The 16,202-nt window shown below is 42.0% G+C and overlaps 1 protein-coding gene across 1 annotated transcript in view; it reads right to left on the bottom strand.

Annotated features, from left to right (window-relative positions):
* Positions 1 to 3,657: 3,657 nt before the first annotated feature.
* LOC143816311 (ATP-binding cassette sub-family C member 5-like) overlaps positions 3,658 to 16,202 on the bottom strand; it is a 270,602-nt gene continuing 258,057 nt past the window's right edge. The window contains exons 27-30 of the mRNA XM_077296529.1: positions 10,787 to 10,865; positions 7,771 to 7,884; positions 5,745 to 5,909; positions 3,658 to 3,915 (exon numbers count right to left, since the gene is read on the bottom strand). Of these exons, the coding sequence (XP_077152644.1) occupies positions 3,790 to 3,915; positions 5,745 to 5,909; positions 7,771 to 7,884; positions 10,787 to 10,865 (484 nt within the window). The 3' untranslated portion in view covers positions 3,658 to 3,789. The remainder of the gene's footprint in view (positions 3,916 to 5,744; positions 5,910 to 7,770; positions 7,885 to 10,786; positions 10,866 to 16,202) is intronic.

Below are 16,202 nucleotides of genomic sequence, written 5' to 3'. Positions count from 1 at the left end.
CATCCGCGGTAGGGTAAGATGCGGCGTCCGTGAAGGGCGGGGGGGAGTGGAGGAGGACTCTGCAGCTGACACGGTACCTGGGAGCCCCGGCCGAAGGCGTCCCTGGTAACCGCGAGGAAAAAAGAGATGGCCGCTAGCGCCGGCTCGTAGGTGCCTAAGAAGTGACGTCACTAAGGTATGGAGCGGCGTTGGAGCCAAAAAGGTGGTGACTAACCAACGCGTTTCGAAGGTGCTCGGCCTTCTTCCTCAGGGAACCTTGCGCTTGCACCGCTGAGGTCCAGGGTCCGTCGGAGGGGTGATATTTATATATATATTTTTTATTTTTATTCTTTATTTTTTGCATGAATATGGATCCCAGGGCCTGAAGGAGAGTCTCCTCTCCTTCAGACCCTGGGAACCATCCAGGATCGCTCTGTGCACCCGTACCCGGCGTACAAGACGACAGCCAACTTTTGGGACAATTTTTAGGGGTTAAAAAGTCGTCTTATACGCCGGAAAATACGGTATATATATATACAGGGGTTGGACAAAATAATGCAAACACCTAACGTTTTGGCATCATAATCTTCGAACATGTTATAAACATGCAAACTGTGACATATGGTAATGTTTTGTAGTTGATTATTTGTGTTATGTGATATGTGTATGTAAATTAACTGTTTGTTTTGCATAATTGTAATAACATTGATGAGAACCTGATACCAATAGCAGACCTCTCGGATTTTCAAAGAGGCCAAATTGTTGGTGCTCGTATGGCAGGCGCTAGTGTAACAGAAAGTGCCCGAATGCTTGGCGTGTCAAGAGGTACTGTCTCCAAAGTAATGACTGCGTTTGAAAGAGAAGGAAAAACGTCCGCAGCAAAGCACAGGTCCGGCCAAAAGTCAAAGTCGACTGAGAGAGACCGTCGGACTCTAAAGCAAATGGTGAGAGAGGATCGCAAGACCACGGCTAAGAAAATCACTGCTGAGCTCAATGAACACCTACAGAACCCAGTTTCCATGAAAACTGTTCGTCGGGAGCTGCACAAATCTGGATTCCACGGAAGAGCTGCAATTAGAAAACCGCTGCTCTCAATTACAAATGTTTCCAAGCATTTAGAGTGGTGTAGAAACCTCCAGAATTGGTCCCTCGAGCAGTGGAAACATGCGATATTCTCAGACGAATCATCGTTTACCCTATTTCCGACCTCCGGCCGATTGTACATTTGGAGACAGCCGAAAGAAGCATTCCATCCAGACTGCCTTCTCCCAACCGTAAAACATGGCGGAGGGGAACCCCATCTTTCAGGATGATAATGCACCAATTCCTACAGCTAAAATTGTTAAAGCATTGCACGAGGAACATTCTAATGAAGTTGAGCATCTCATCTGGCCCCCACAATCCCCAGACCTCAACATTTTTGAGCATTTATGGTCGATTTTACAGATTCAAGTTAGACTGGAGGGTGTTTTAACTGCAGAATGGGCTAAAATGCCTTTGGAAACAGTTCACACCTTGTATGAATCCATACCTCGGAGAATTGAGGCTGTAATCGCCGCAAAAGGTGGACCTACACCATATTAAACTAACTTTTGTTGATGTTTCCAGGTGTTTCCATTATTTTGTCCAACTCCTGTATATATATATATATATATATATATATATATATATATATATATACATACATACAGAGAGAGAGAGAGCACATTTCCTTTGTATTTTAGGGATATATATATATATATACACAGTACAGACCAGAAGTTTGGACACACCTTCTCATTTAAAGATTTTTCTGTATTTTCATGACTATGAAAATTGTACATTCACACTGAAGGCATCAAAACTGTGAATTAACACATGTGGAATTATATACTTAACAAAAACGTGTGAAACAACTGAAATTATGTCTTATATTCTAGATTCTTCAAAGTAGCCACCTTTTGCTTTGATGACTGCTTTGCACACTCTTGGCATTCTCTTGATGAGCTTCTAGAGGTAGTAACCGGGAATGGTTTTCACTTCACAGGTGTGTCCTGTCAGGTTAAATAAGTGGGATTTCTTGCCTTATAAATGGGGTTGGGACTTTCAGTTGTGTTGTGCAGAAGTCTGGTGGATACACAGCTGATAGTCCTACTGAATAGACTGTTAGAATTTGTATAATGGCAAGAAAAAAACAGCTAAGTAAAGAAAAATGAGTGGCCATCATTACTTTAAGAAATGAAGGTCAGTCAGTCTGAAAAATTGGGAAAACTTTGAAAGTGTCCCCAAGTGCAGTGGCAAAAACCAGCACGCGCTACAAAGAAACTGGCTCATATGAGGACCGACCCAGGAAAGGAAGACCAAGAGTCACCTCTGCTTCTGAGGATAAGTTTATCTGAGTCACCAGCTTCAGAAATCGCAGGTTAACAGCAGCTCAGATTAGAGATCAGGTCAATGCCACACAGAGTTCTAGCAGCAGACACATCTCTAAAACAACTGTTAAGAGGAGACTTTGTGCAGCAGGCCTTCATGGTAAAATAGCTGCTAAGAAACCACTGCTAAGGACAGGCAACAAGCAGAAGAGACTTGTTTGGGCTAAAGAACACAAGGAATGGACATTAGGCCAGTGGAAATCTGTGCTTTGGTAGATGAGTCCAAATTTGAGATCTTTGGTTCCAACCACCGTGTCTTTGTGCGACGCAGAAAAGGTGAACGGATGGACTCTACAAGCCTGGTTCCCACCGTGAAGCATGGAGGAGGAGGTGTCATGGTGTGGGGGTGCTTTGCTGGTGACACTGTTAGGGATTTATTCAAAATTGAAGGCATACTGAACCAGCATGGCTACCACAGCATCTTGCAGCGGCATGCTATTCCATCCGGTTTGCTTTTAGTTGGACCATCGTTTATTTTTCAACAGGACAATGACCCCAAACACACCTCCAGGCTGTGTAAGGGCTATTTGACCAAGAAGGAGAGTGATGGGGTGCTACGCCAGATGACCTGGCCTCCACAGTCACCAGACCTGAACCCAATCGAGATGGTTTGGGATGAGCTGGACCGCAGAGTGAAGGCGAAAGGGCAAACAAGTGCTAAGCATCTCTGGGAACTCCTTCAAGATTGTTGGAAGACCATTCCTGGTGACTACCTCTAGAAGCTCATCAAGAGAATGCCAAGAGTGTGCAAAGCAGTCATCAAAGCAAAACGTGGCTACTTTGAAGAACCTAGAATATAAGACATAATTTCAGTTGTTTCACACGTTTTTGTTACGTATATAATTCTACATGTGTTAATTCATAGTTTTGATGCCTTCAGTGTGAATGTACAATTTTCATAGTCATGAAAATACAGAGAAACCTTTAAATGAGAAGGTGTGTCCAAACTTTTGGTCTGTGCTGTATATAATATTAAAGTACATATTTGTGTGTTTTCTGTGAGATTCTTATCTGCATCTGTCGTGTATGACATAACTATGCATGCAGGAACAAAAGAAAAATATACTGGAAGCCAGTACATTGAGTACATTGCATAGCCTCACGATCACAGCTGAGCGTGTGCAAGGTTCAAACAAAATGGCCACTGCCTTCAGCAAAACCAAGTCAGGTATATCACTATTGTATTCAAAATCTAATTATGCTAGCTATGATGTCTACAAGAACATCTATATTACAGGTCATCAGTTATACTTACTATATTAAATCACCGACTTATTCAGTAATTCCCATCTTGATTTCTTTTTATTAATTATATTTATACCCTATAACTTTCTTGCCAATTAAATTGTGTTGTGGCCTTAATTTCTTTCTTTTGTTAAATATACCATGTAAAAAAAAATCATTTAGTAAGTTGTGATCCCTCTATTCTTGCTAATAAAGAGCTTATGTCTGCTGCAAGTGCCATGGCATGGAACGTCGAGTTTTCATTTGACAACAGGACTGATGGCTTGTCAAACTCCATGATCTTCAAAAGGAAAAAAAATAGTAAAAAGTTAGAACTGATTATACAATACATCAGAAAATGTGTTACATATAATGTGTATATATACTGTATATAAAAGAGCAGGGGCGTTACTGTAGTGGGTGCATGGGCTGGTGTCACACCCCAGCCTGGCAGGGCCCAAATTATCCCTTTGACCTTTATTAAGAATCCCTGATGGTTGGGGAAGGGGTATTTTGCTTCATGTTACCTCACTGTATAAGAGGTACTGCAGCCTAAATAAGTGTCACATATCTTATGGATAGGCATTAGATTGATGGGGTTCTGACCACAGCTAAACTAAAGAGCCATTGTCACATTCCTCAGGAGTGATGAGGCAGCTGATAATGATACTTGCACTCCCATAGATCTTTAATTGAACAGCAGGGAGCATAGCTTCATTTAAAGTCCTCCTTGCCTATGAGGAGGGGCGAAGATCCTCATTTCTACGGATTAGAGGGGTCCCAACTGTTGGGAGTATCATTTATCACTTATGCAGATCCAGAAAACAAAAAAAAAAAACGAAACCTAAAATCCATTTTCTAACAAAATCTGCAAATATATTACATTTGTGAAATTAATGTTTAGTTGCTTGGCCAAATTATATAACAGTGTTCTACTTATTATGCAGCACCCATAATTATGAGACTAAGGTTCATTTCCAATAACATATGTAGTCACAACTTAGTCTGCATTATGGTCACAAAAACTGGACATCAGTGGCTCTACTGAACAGAACATACAGTAGATTCCCATATGGTAAATGTAACTTTGGTTCAGTAGAACAGAGGGGGCCACTGTATAGTGCAATAGACTGGAAAATGTAGCCAGATAACAGTGGTTTGAATTCAGCCTATGAAATCTATTGGAAAATATATACAGTGGCATGTAACAGTTTGGGCACCAATGGTCAAAATTACTGTTATTGTGAACAGTTAAGCAAGTTGAAGATTAAATGATCTCTAACAGGCCTAAAGTTAAAGATAAAAGTCAAAATAAAGCGGTCATTTAGGAGCGCTGAGGAGAGAGCCCCAAGGATAGGGAAAGTGCCAGGCACCGCCACAGCTCCAGCCGAAAACCTCCAAAGGAGGATGGACACAGAATTCAAGGTAGAAGTCGGTCACAGGAGCGCTGAAAGGAGAGACTGAAACAGGATGAAGTTTAGCCACAACGCGTTTCTATGGAAATACCGTCTTCATCAGGTGGGAGTCCCACCTGAAGAAGACGGTATTTTCGTTGAAACGCGTTGTGGCTAAACTCCATCCTGTGTCAGTCTCTCCTTTCAGCACTCCTGTGACTGACTTCTACCTTGAATTCTAAAGTTAAAGATGACACATTTCCATTGTATTTTAAGCAAAAAATATATATTTTCATTTTTTTCATTTTGAAAATTACAATAAGGAAAATGAGCCTATGCAAAAGATTGGACACCCTTGCAGCTTTGTGTGCTCAGATAACTTTGACCAAGGTTTAAGACCTTAATTAGCCCGTTAGGGTTATGTTTTTTTTCCCAAGAATTTTCCAAGGAAGAATGGATGAAAATCCCTCAAACAAGAATTGAAAGACTCTTGTCTGGCTACAAAAATAATTTCATCTTCAATTTGCTTAACTGTTCACAATAACAGTAATTTTGACCAGGGGTGCAGAAACTTTTACATACCACTGTAACACTACTGAATTCAACTGATGAAAGTCGATTTTACGATCAAATAGTTACAGTATATTTTGGATTGTACTCATCATATGTATAAGAAGTGCCAGGTTTTCTATTACTATCCAAATATAATTAATCTGGCATAAATAAGGAGACTTACTTTCCCATGGTCCATCACCATGATTCTGTCACAATGGAACACAGTATTGAGACGGTGCGCTATAATGAGCACAGTGCAGTCACTAAATGCATCATTAATGGTTTCCTGAACCAGTGCATCTGTTTCATTATCAATCGCTGCAGTCGCTTCATCCAATAGTAATATCTAAATTTAATTAAAAATTGTGTTAGAAAAGGTTATGTCATTGTAACATCTGCCTGAGGCCACAGGCTCAAAAATGCTGCCTCACACAGACTTAGCACTAGCCACTCTGTCTCGCAGACTCTAGAGAAATCCCAATACCCTTTAACCCCTGTACAGGGATTAGGCTTTACAATAAGACCCAGCGGAATGCTACCATGGAATGGTTGCCATTCAGAGGTAGGAATGGTCGCCATGCAGGGTCAGAGCTGAGAGGTCACATCAAGGACAAAACCAGGCTCTGTAAGAATAGTCAGAAACAAGCCAGGGTCAAAACAGGAATACACCAAACAATCCAGGAGGAGAAGAGGCACACTTAGCCAGAAAACACTAAGCTACATCCGGCAGCTTCCAGCAGCAAGCTGGAGGCTTTAGTATGGCGTGGTGATATCCAACTGGCTGGAGCAGGGAGCTGGTAACTCCAACTATACAGCACACACACACATACTGCCAGACTAGATGACATTACAGGTCCCAGCCACTGTAACTTTAGTACAAATCAAAAAAATCCGGCACTAAAAATGTCTGCAATTTAGATTTATTTAGATGCAATCCCAAATTCATAACGTTTCGGTCTGTTACTTAGACCTTCCTCAGACGGATTGCTGGAAGGTGACAGTACCAACTGTGAACAGCGTGTGGTAGAGGATAAACTCCTATATGGTAAAAGCGCTAAGGGAGTGGTATCCCTCTCCGAGCACCCCCCTTTTTACAGAGTGACGTGTACCATATTCATACTGTTACTTTAGTGGCTGGACAGAGCCTGCTGTCCAGAGCTTCTGGTTCTGATATCTCTATCACCAGCGCCGCCCGCAAAGTGAATACGGCGGCGCCTGGCGACAGAAACAGAAGACGCATGAGCAGGCTCTGGTGGAGATGCGACAGTCATGCATTTAAAAACATATGAAAGTGGTATTACAATCTCAGATGTGTGTTGCATTTTCATAGATTATGCCACAAATGTCTAGTTTAAATGGCTTCCTACTTTAGGAGCCCCATTTAGTTGTCTCTCATTTTCCCTGTGAATGTTAACTGAATTTGGCATTCAATGGTCACTTTTAGCGTTAGGATCAATGGAAGGTGAGACCCATATCTATCATGGCATGTCTTTTTGATATGCAATACTTTAGATTGGAATTCCACTATAATTACCAAAGTCCATTAGATATGAAGTTATAGATTTTACTCTTGGATATGGGGCTATGGGCCCCTTGCCGACCACCGCACTTGATTCCATGTTGTGTGACTGGCTCTGTACGTTCTGTGTCTGTTGTACAGATTAGTGACCACTGAAGCCAATTACTGGCTGCAAGAGTGATCAAAATCTCCACTATGGCCAGTCATAAACTGTAGCGGGCTCATGAATATTGGAAACACTATGACCGGCGGTGTCTCAGACTGTGCTAGTAGAGAAGCAGTAAGGGACTGATAAGTTGATTACTGCTTTTTTATTTTAAAGCATACTGTGCCATTTAAAAAAAGCAGTAGTTGTAACTCCTTATGTGTTATGCTGCTAGGTAGTTTTCTACATAGGACAACCCCTTTTAGCATTAATACTTTTGATTCAGGAGCTGAGGGTCCTTTCTAGGTTTGGACACCACCTGAATTTTCAATCCAAGCTTCCATATGACCGGCCCTATGTGTCTGTTTTAATTACATAGTTCAGGTGATCCAGTAGATCCTACAACATTAAAAGTAAAAATAATGATGTAACAGTGACACTTCTTGATTATTAATCAATTCCAATGTTTGCAGGTGTGTCATGAATGGAAAAAATGCTAAGTAGCATGCCCTTTGCTCCAATTCCTATGTCCAGTCCACCTACCTGACTGTTCCTCAGTAAAGCCCGTGCCATGCACAGCAGTTGACGTTCACCTACTGAGAAATTGCCACCATTTTCTGTCACATGAGCGTGTAGTTTTCCATTCAGTTGTTGCACCTAAAATGTGTAGAAATCATTATTTGCTTGATTCTAAGATATATTTGTGTTTTTTGTCATTTGACAGATAAAGTAGATATTATACATACAGGGTCATATAAAGGTTTGCTGAACCTAGGATAGATTGTATCTACTAAACTTTTATTCTCCACTAATGTTATTACTTTGGCTTTTTGGTAATTTTACCTGTATGATATGGAAAGCACATTGTTATGTATATACAGCTTTGGTAAAAATTAAGAGACCACTGCACAGTTTTATAAAAATCAACTTATCTATATGTCTGACAGCCATTCCATTCCAACGTCAGTTGAGTTCCATCCAGAGTACACCCCATTCTACTTAATGTGCTTCTGATTAGGTTATCACCTGAACCAAATCTTATTTAACGAAGGAAAGTATAAAAAAACACTGCTGTGATGTTCACAATCCTCCTGCAATAAGACAAGCTGGATGGCAAAACAAGTGCTAGTAATATCCCAAAAATAATAGGAATGAAAAAATAACTTTTAACCATACCAAAGGAGTTGAAAAGAAAAGTCTTGAGTGAGGAATATAAGGGCTCAATTCTGGCTTTACTAGCAGAGGGACACAGTGAGAGTCATGTTGCCTCCATCCTTAAAATTTCTAAGACCGCAGTCCATTACAACAAGGTCAAGCAGAAGATATTGGGGACAACAAAGCTACAGACTAGCAGAGAGCAAAAACGACTCTCCACTGACCGGGATGACCGTCATCTTATTCGGATATCACTCAGCAACCGCAGGATGACATCAAGTGACCTACAAAAGGAATGGCATATGGCAGCTGAGGTGAAGTGCACGGCAAGAACAGTTTGTAACAGGCTCCTAGAGGCAGGGCTCAAGTCATGTAAAGCTAGAAAAAAGCCTTTCATCAATGAGAAGCAAAGGAGAGCCAGGCTGACGTTTACCAAAGACCATAAGGATTGGACCATAAAGAACTGGAGTAAGGTAATCTCTGATGAGTCTGATTTTCAGCTTTGCCCAATACCTGGTCGTCTAATGGTTAGACGGAGACCTGGAGAGGCGTACAAGGCACAGTGTCTTGCACCCACTGTGAAATTTGGTGGAGGATCGGTGATGATCTGGGGATGCTTCACCAAGGCTGGAATTGGGCAGGTTAATCTTTGCAAAGGACGTATGAGTCAAGCTGCATACAAGGTCATCCTGGAAAAACAGTTGATTCCTTCTGCTCAGGCAATGTTTTTCCAGCAGGACAATGTGCCATGCCACACAGCTAGGTCAATCAATGTGTGGACAAAGGACCACCACATCAAATCTCTGTCATGGCCAGCCCAATCTCCAGACCTGAACCCCATTGAAAACCTCTGGAATGTAATCAAGTGGAAGATGGATAGACACAAGCCATCAAACAAAGAACTGTTTAAATTTTGTACTAGGAGTGGTATAAGGTCACCCAAAAACAGTGTGAAAGACTGGTGGAAAGCATGCCAAGATGCAAGAAAGCTGTGTTTAAAAATCATGGTTATTCCACAAAATATTGATTTCTTAACTTTTCCTGAGTTAAAACATTAGCATTGTGCTTTCTAAATGATTATGAACTTGTTTTCTAAGCATTTTTTGAGGTCTGCAAGCACTGCATTTTTTTGTTATTTTGACCATTTCTCATTTTCTGAAAATAAATGCAAAATTTATTGATTGGAAATTCAAAGACATGTTGTCAGTAGTTTATAGAATAAAAGAACAATTTACATTTTTCCTCAAAAATATACCTATAAAGAAAGAGAAAAATCAGACAAACTGAAAATTTTGCAGTGGTCTCTTAATTTTTGCCAGAGCTGTATATCATAATATATAACCAGTGTGCAAGACATGAAATATCAGATTCGGACAAATGTAGACTTTCACTATAACAGACATCATATTGGAAAAATTGTGGTATTTCAGCATAAGTGTATGGGAACTCTTTGAGAGCTGGAAATTTTCATGACTATGAGACACAAGTTCCAAAATAGTGAAATCATTAGTTTTTTCTTGCAACTTGTGTGTTACAGACACTGCAACTTGCTGGTTGCAATACAACCGTATTCACTTAAATTAGGCTGGTTTCACATTTGCAGATGGAGGTGCTGTGGAGGGCTGCGTACGTCCTCCGTGAAGCTCCGCCCACCGCCGCACCTCCTCCAGTCAGCTCCGCCTACGTCAGCGTGCGTACCCTATCTTTACCATTAGGTACGCAGGCCATGCCGATGTATGCGGATGCCTCTGCATGCGTCGTTTTGACGGTGCGGTTACCTGCGCCGAACGCAACAAGTTGCATTTTGGTGCGGACGCCGCACCATTAAAACGATGCATGCGGAGGCATCCACATACATTGGCATGGCCTGCGTACCTAATGGTAAAGATAGGGTACGCACGCCGCATGCCAACGTAGGCGGAGCTGACCGGAGGAGGTGCGGCGGTGGGCGGAGCTTCACCGAGGACGTACGCAGCCCTCCGCAGCACCTCCATCCGCAAATTTTAAACCAGTCTTATACTGCGATTTAGCAGCACCATAGCCCAATGATTAGCTAATCGGCATATGTGGAGGACAAAGTTGCCTTGAAGCCCATCTTAAGGGCTCTAGAATTTTGTCATGTAATTATAAAACGGCACAAAATGTAGAAATGAAAAGACACATAGATATTACTAGTGTCTGCTAGAAAACATAAAATTGTAAACATTATCGACTATTTTACTAAATGACATCACATATTATGCCATTCAATATGTGACGGGCATGGCTATAGCTCCCTTAAATATTGAAAAAGACAATAGCAGACTGTGTTGGGGAAGTGTCATGTCTGTGTTATCCCTGTTGTAGGAAAACCTTTGTGCTGAGGACAGAGTCCTCAAAGTAGCAGGGTGGGATTTATACATACGTGTTGTTTCATATGAGTCTTTTCTAACGCATCCCACACCTCCTCATCTGTGTACTCATTGATTGGGTCCAAATTCCACCTAAAATTTAGCATTTATTATGTTGGTATAAATTCAAGAAACCACATGGTGTTAGTAATCTATGTTACATCTTTGCCACCATTAGTTAGCCATCCTTAGAAAATGTATATCCTCACCTATTTATACTGCATATTGATATACTCCAGTAATAGTTTTAAGCAATATGATCATTTGAATGTACTTAAAGATGACCTGTCAGCAGTTTGAAAGTGGACAGTTTTTGCTTTTGCTTTATTCCCAATGCTCCCCTAAGGATCCTTTTTTTTGTTTGTTTTTGTTTTTTCATTCTCCATATGGTTCCATAGATATGGACCTCTTTATTTAGTGCTACTTTATATATGATTTTTACTAAGGGAGCATGGCTTTCAGGGTAAGAGTATGTTTACACGGGGTGTATTCCTTCAGTATTTGCTGTGGATTGGACACTGCGTACAACCACAGCATCCAATCCACAGTGTCCAGATGTTACAGCATAGTGGAGGGGATTTTATGAAATCCCGTCTCCACTATGCGTACAAACACGCAGGTGCAAAGCCTGCGTTTACGCACATGCGGCACGTCTTTATAGACTGCAGCATGTCTATTTATTTTACGGAAACGCTGAGTCTCCGCAAGGTAAATAACACAGTCTATATATAGGATGATGAGGTGATTCCGCCTGTGTTCAATGAACATAGGCAGAATCACCGTGTGTACAAAAGGGGACAGCGCTTTGGGCGGAGCGGGGTATCCACTGCATCCAAAGCGCTGGGATTCCGGACCGTGGACACTAATTATGCAGAGCAGCCCAAATGAACCCTCCCTAGAGAATCCTATGAGCCGTACCCCAGCGGTAAAGAACATAAAAAATAGTACTAAATAAAAAGCACATATCTCTGGAACTCTGGTGGATCCTAGAACAAACAAAAGACTGGATACTCAGAGGAGCAGCAGGAATAAATAAAACAAAATAAGAACAAAAAGTGGCCAGTTTTGATCTTGTGATAGGTCTTCACTTATAACTTGCCGTAAATATGTAATTTTTATAACTATTGTAAATGCCGCTGTTATCTTTAACCCCTTCATCCCCCAGTCTATTTTCACCTTTATGACCAGGTCAAATTTTCATTTTCATTTTGACCAGTGTTACTTTATATGCTACTACTTTGGAACACTTTAACATATTCCAGTGATTCTGTGAGTGTTTTTTTCATGACATATTAGTAGTAAAAACATTGTTGTGATAAAAATGTAATTATTTTTTCTGCACCGCCCAGTGGTATAAAAGTCTGGGCGGTGATCTTGTCTCCCGAGATCTCATTCTGCGCATGCACAGTCTCCGGCGGCCATTTTCATGGAGACCAACTCATTACAGCAATGGAAGCGCGGGGCCTTTCACAAAATGTCGACAGAGCCCCCGCACCACTGAACATCTACAAAAGTGCGCGCACCAGCCGTGAATGGATGTGTGGGGGCTCCGGGATTTCCACCAATGCTGGCGGAGCTCCCGCACCACCGATCATCTGCAAAACTTACGCGCATCAGCCTGGGATGTGTCTCCTGGTAACTGCATCCGGCCTATAAGATGCACCCCCATTTTCCCTTAAAATTTTTTGGGGAAAACGTTCATCTTATACTTCGAAAAATACGGTAATTTTTACACGTGATATAATAAGAAAAAATGGACCTCACATTTTATCGTGCAATTTCTCCTAAGTGCACCAATACTCTACATGTAATCGGGAAATACTGTTCAGGCACAATGGAAAGCACAGAAGGAAAGAAAACCATAATATGGTGCAGATTTTGGCTTTATGGTTTGCAGGTGCCATGTCACATTGGCAGAGCCCGTGAGGTGCCAGAACAGCAGAACCCAATGAGTTCATCTAATGGTCCAGTGATCATATTGACACCACAGTCATGTCACAGAATTTTAAACCACTGGGTGGTGAAGAAAAAATAATTACCATACATACCGTACATTTTTATCACAAAAAATTTTTTAGATCCAGATTTTACATTTACACAAGGGGAAAAAGTAAAAATGAAATGAAAATTTGTCACACAATTTCTGCTGAATGTGGGAATACCTCATATGAGGCTGTACAGTACTTCTTAGCCACCCAGCAAGACTCTGGAGGGAAGGAGGGCTATTTGACTCTAGGAGCACAGATTTTCCTGGAAGAGTTTGTGGACTCAATATACAGAGCTCCTAAGTGCCAAAAGAGCAGAACTCCATCTCAAGTGACCCCATTTTGGAAATTACACCCCTTTGGGAATTCATCTACAGGTGTAGTGCCAATTTTGACTCCATGGGTGTTTTCCCAGAAACAAGCAGCAATGGATGTTGCTGAGTGAAAATTGCCAATCTGCCATTGTAATGCCCGCCCGCACATTATAGTGTCTATACATAGTAGTGCCCAGTTCGTGCTTCTGGAGACACGCACCCTGTAAATTAAGTGGGCTCTCTTTGCTGCAGGAATGCAAAACTTATGGACACTAAATGTGGTTTCAAGCACCCTATTTTTGTGAGCGCTTCATTTTCAGGATTTCTTTTGGGGTGAGCCTTTGTGCTACCAGTAACGCGGAGGCCTCTATTTTTCCACAGACAGATGACAGACCTGAGTGGGGACTTGTTTTTTTGTGGATTGAGTTGAATCTTTTATTGGGGACATTAAACATTACATTTTAGATCACATTTATACTGTGCTCTGAGCAAGTGCTGAGCACATGCATCGGGGTTTCCATCTAAATTTCCGAATGACGTGGTTCAGATGAAATCACCAAGGGATCCATTCACTATAATGAGGCAGCAGAGTTATTCTGGACTCCATCTGACCTCTATTCAGTGGTGTCCTTTTCAGAAGTGCACGAAACTGTGGCCAACCGTGCTTTTGTACATTCTTAGATAGATGGACATTGCCAGATCATAGGTCAGGGAGAGTCTCTCGCACCCTTAAAACGCTTTTTTTTAAGTTTTTGCATTTCCATATTTTGAGAGGTATAATTTTTCCATATTTCTGCCAACAAAGCCATATGAGTGCTTGTTATTTGAGGGACGAGTTGACGTTTTTATTGCTACCATTTTCGGGCAAATTACATTTTTTGATCGCTTTCTATTCTGGTTTTTGGAAGGCAGAATGAGCAAAAATCAGCAATCCAGCAATTGTTTTTATTTGATTTTTTTTAATGCTGTTTACCATGTGGTAAAAGTGATAAGACAACTTTATTCTTTTGTTCAGTGCAAAAACAGCAATACCACATTTATATAATTTTATTAATGTTTTGCTGCTTTTACACAGTAAACATTTTTTTTCAAAATAAAAGAATTGTTTTTGCACTGTCATTTTTTGTGAGCTATAGCTTTTTTATTTTTCTGCTGACGCAGCTGTGTGACTGCTTGTTTTTTGCGGGACAAGATGGCATACCAAAGTACTGCAGTGCGCAGGCGCTGGTAAAGGTCAGAGAGGCCCAGCGCCTGCGCACTGCAGTAATTTGCGCAGGAACACAATGCCGGGAAGCCATGAAGCAAGCAGGAGGGCGGCGATCATAAGAAGATAGATGGCGCTGGACCCAAACTTACAACACCCATCGGACCGGACCGCCCCGCAGGTGAGTATAATAAAACTTATTTTTCTTATCTTTCAAGTTGGACCGGGTTCTTATCTACAGCATTATAGAATGCTGTACATAAACCCTGAAAGGCAGTGGCCATATATTAAGGTCAGATGAGTTTGCTCGCTAATCAAGCACAGTGATACTGTTGTTTTTAAACCAGGAATTGGTAATTTTGGCAGTCTGGACAGGTGCCAATTACTGCTGGAGAATGAAATTTCCATCTCCAATAAGCTTTTCGGCAGAGGGAAGCATGAAGTGCTCTAAAATTTCTTTTTGTATTGAAGAACTGAGGTAAATTAACTTTTTGATGAGATTCTAATTTTGTGAGATGCAACAATACCAAAAAAGTGTACTTTTTTTGTTTATTTTTATATAAATATACATATTTATTGGTATAATATTGTTTTCATTTTTTTTCAGATTTTTTTTTTTTTTACAATTTTGTAAAACTTTTTTTTTTTAAACTTTTTTACTTCGTTTCCCTATCTAAGTGAAAAAGCCAGCTTAGCTGACAGACCAGCAGGTGATTATTTGACCTCTTGCTGTCATGGTAACCATCTGGCTCCTGAGATCGAGTCAAGGGGGAGCCGATCGGGTGGAAGAGGGAGCCTCTTACCTCTCCGACCTTCTAAATGCTGCGATCACTAATGTTTTGTAGAAGCGAAGACCGGGCTGCCAATGCTGCTGAAGCGCTGGGTCCGGAACTGCTGGGGCCGAACCTCCTGTTCCTGGGGGAAAGAGACTGCAGCCAGAGCAAGCCAGTAACCAGGGTGAAAGGGGCGTGGCCAGTCAGTGTAAGGTAAAATGGGCTGCGTGGGAACGAAAGCCGTCATCCTGCCAGAACGCTGCTGAAGTACAGACCACAAACGCTGAGAGGGGAGCGACAGGCCACAGCGTGGAGAGGAAGGGCGGCATAGTGAGGAATGCACCGAAACCGACAGGTGCGCAGGGGAGCGTGCGATCAACGGAGCATCGCAGTACAGATGCCCGGGTGTCGGTCGATATCCAGAGAGGTGCACGCCAGGTAAAACATTGCAGCGCAGCCCTTCAGGTCACAGCGACTGCTTAAGGAGACCCACACCGAGAGGAATCTTGTGAGGAGCTCTACTTTCTTACTCCACATATATATGGACTAGGGGTTCAGCGGGTAGAACCGGAGACCGCCTGCTGCCTCCAGAAGAAGGACCATGTGCTGGGAGAGGACGCCAGCAGACATTACACCGAACAGCGCCGACATTCTGCGATCTACGGGGCCTTCAGAGAGTGACAGGCTACAGAGTCACGATAAAGAGAACCGTTAACAAGAGACTGTTTAGTTAACTAACATCTTACCGCATCCCAGTGCCTGCTTATTACATTTGGCGTAGTCGACAGGATGCAGTCTGGGGATACAGATGCTGCAGACCAGTCCACTATGGGTACCCCCAGGTCCAGTTTGCTATTGGGGGGCAATACATAGTAATCTCCCGACGTTCACAAGAGATAACATGATGTTGTGGGACTGGACTGAACAGGTCAGCAGCATGCTGTGAATGCACCCTATGCCCCTTGCATTACAGGCGGAGATGGCGTTAATGGCACTAGATGGGGAGGCCTGGTGTTCTGTGATGTTCTGCCCTTCACATAAGCGGGATACATTTGAAAAAGTGGTCCAGGTTTTGGAAGTGATGCACGGGAACCCCACTAACGTTGGAGAGTTGTGCATGCGTTTGTTTGGTTGCGTCCAGTAAGAAGGGGAGA

This window comes from Ranitomeya variabilis, chromosome 3, assembly GCF_051348905.1.
Source record: "Ranitomeya variabilis isolate aRanVar5 chromosome 3, aRanVar5.hap1, whole genome shotgun sequence".
NCBI classification, from domain to species: Eukaryota; Metazoa; Chordata; class Amphibia; order Anura; family Dendrobatidae; genus Ranitomeya; species Ranitomeya variabilis.
Note: the sequence above shows the minus strand (reverse complement) of the source record. Positions and strands in the feature narration are given on the sequence as shown.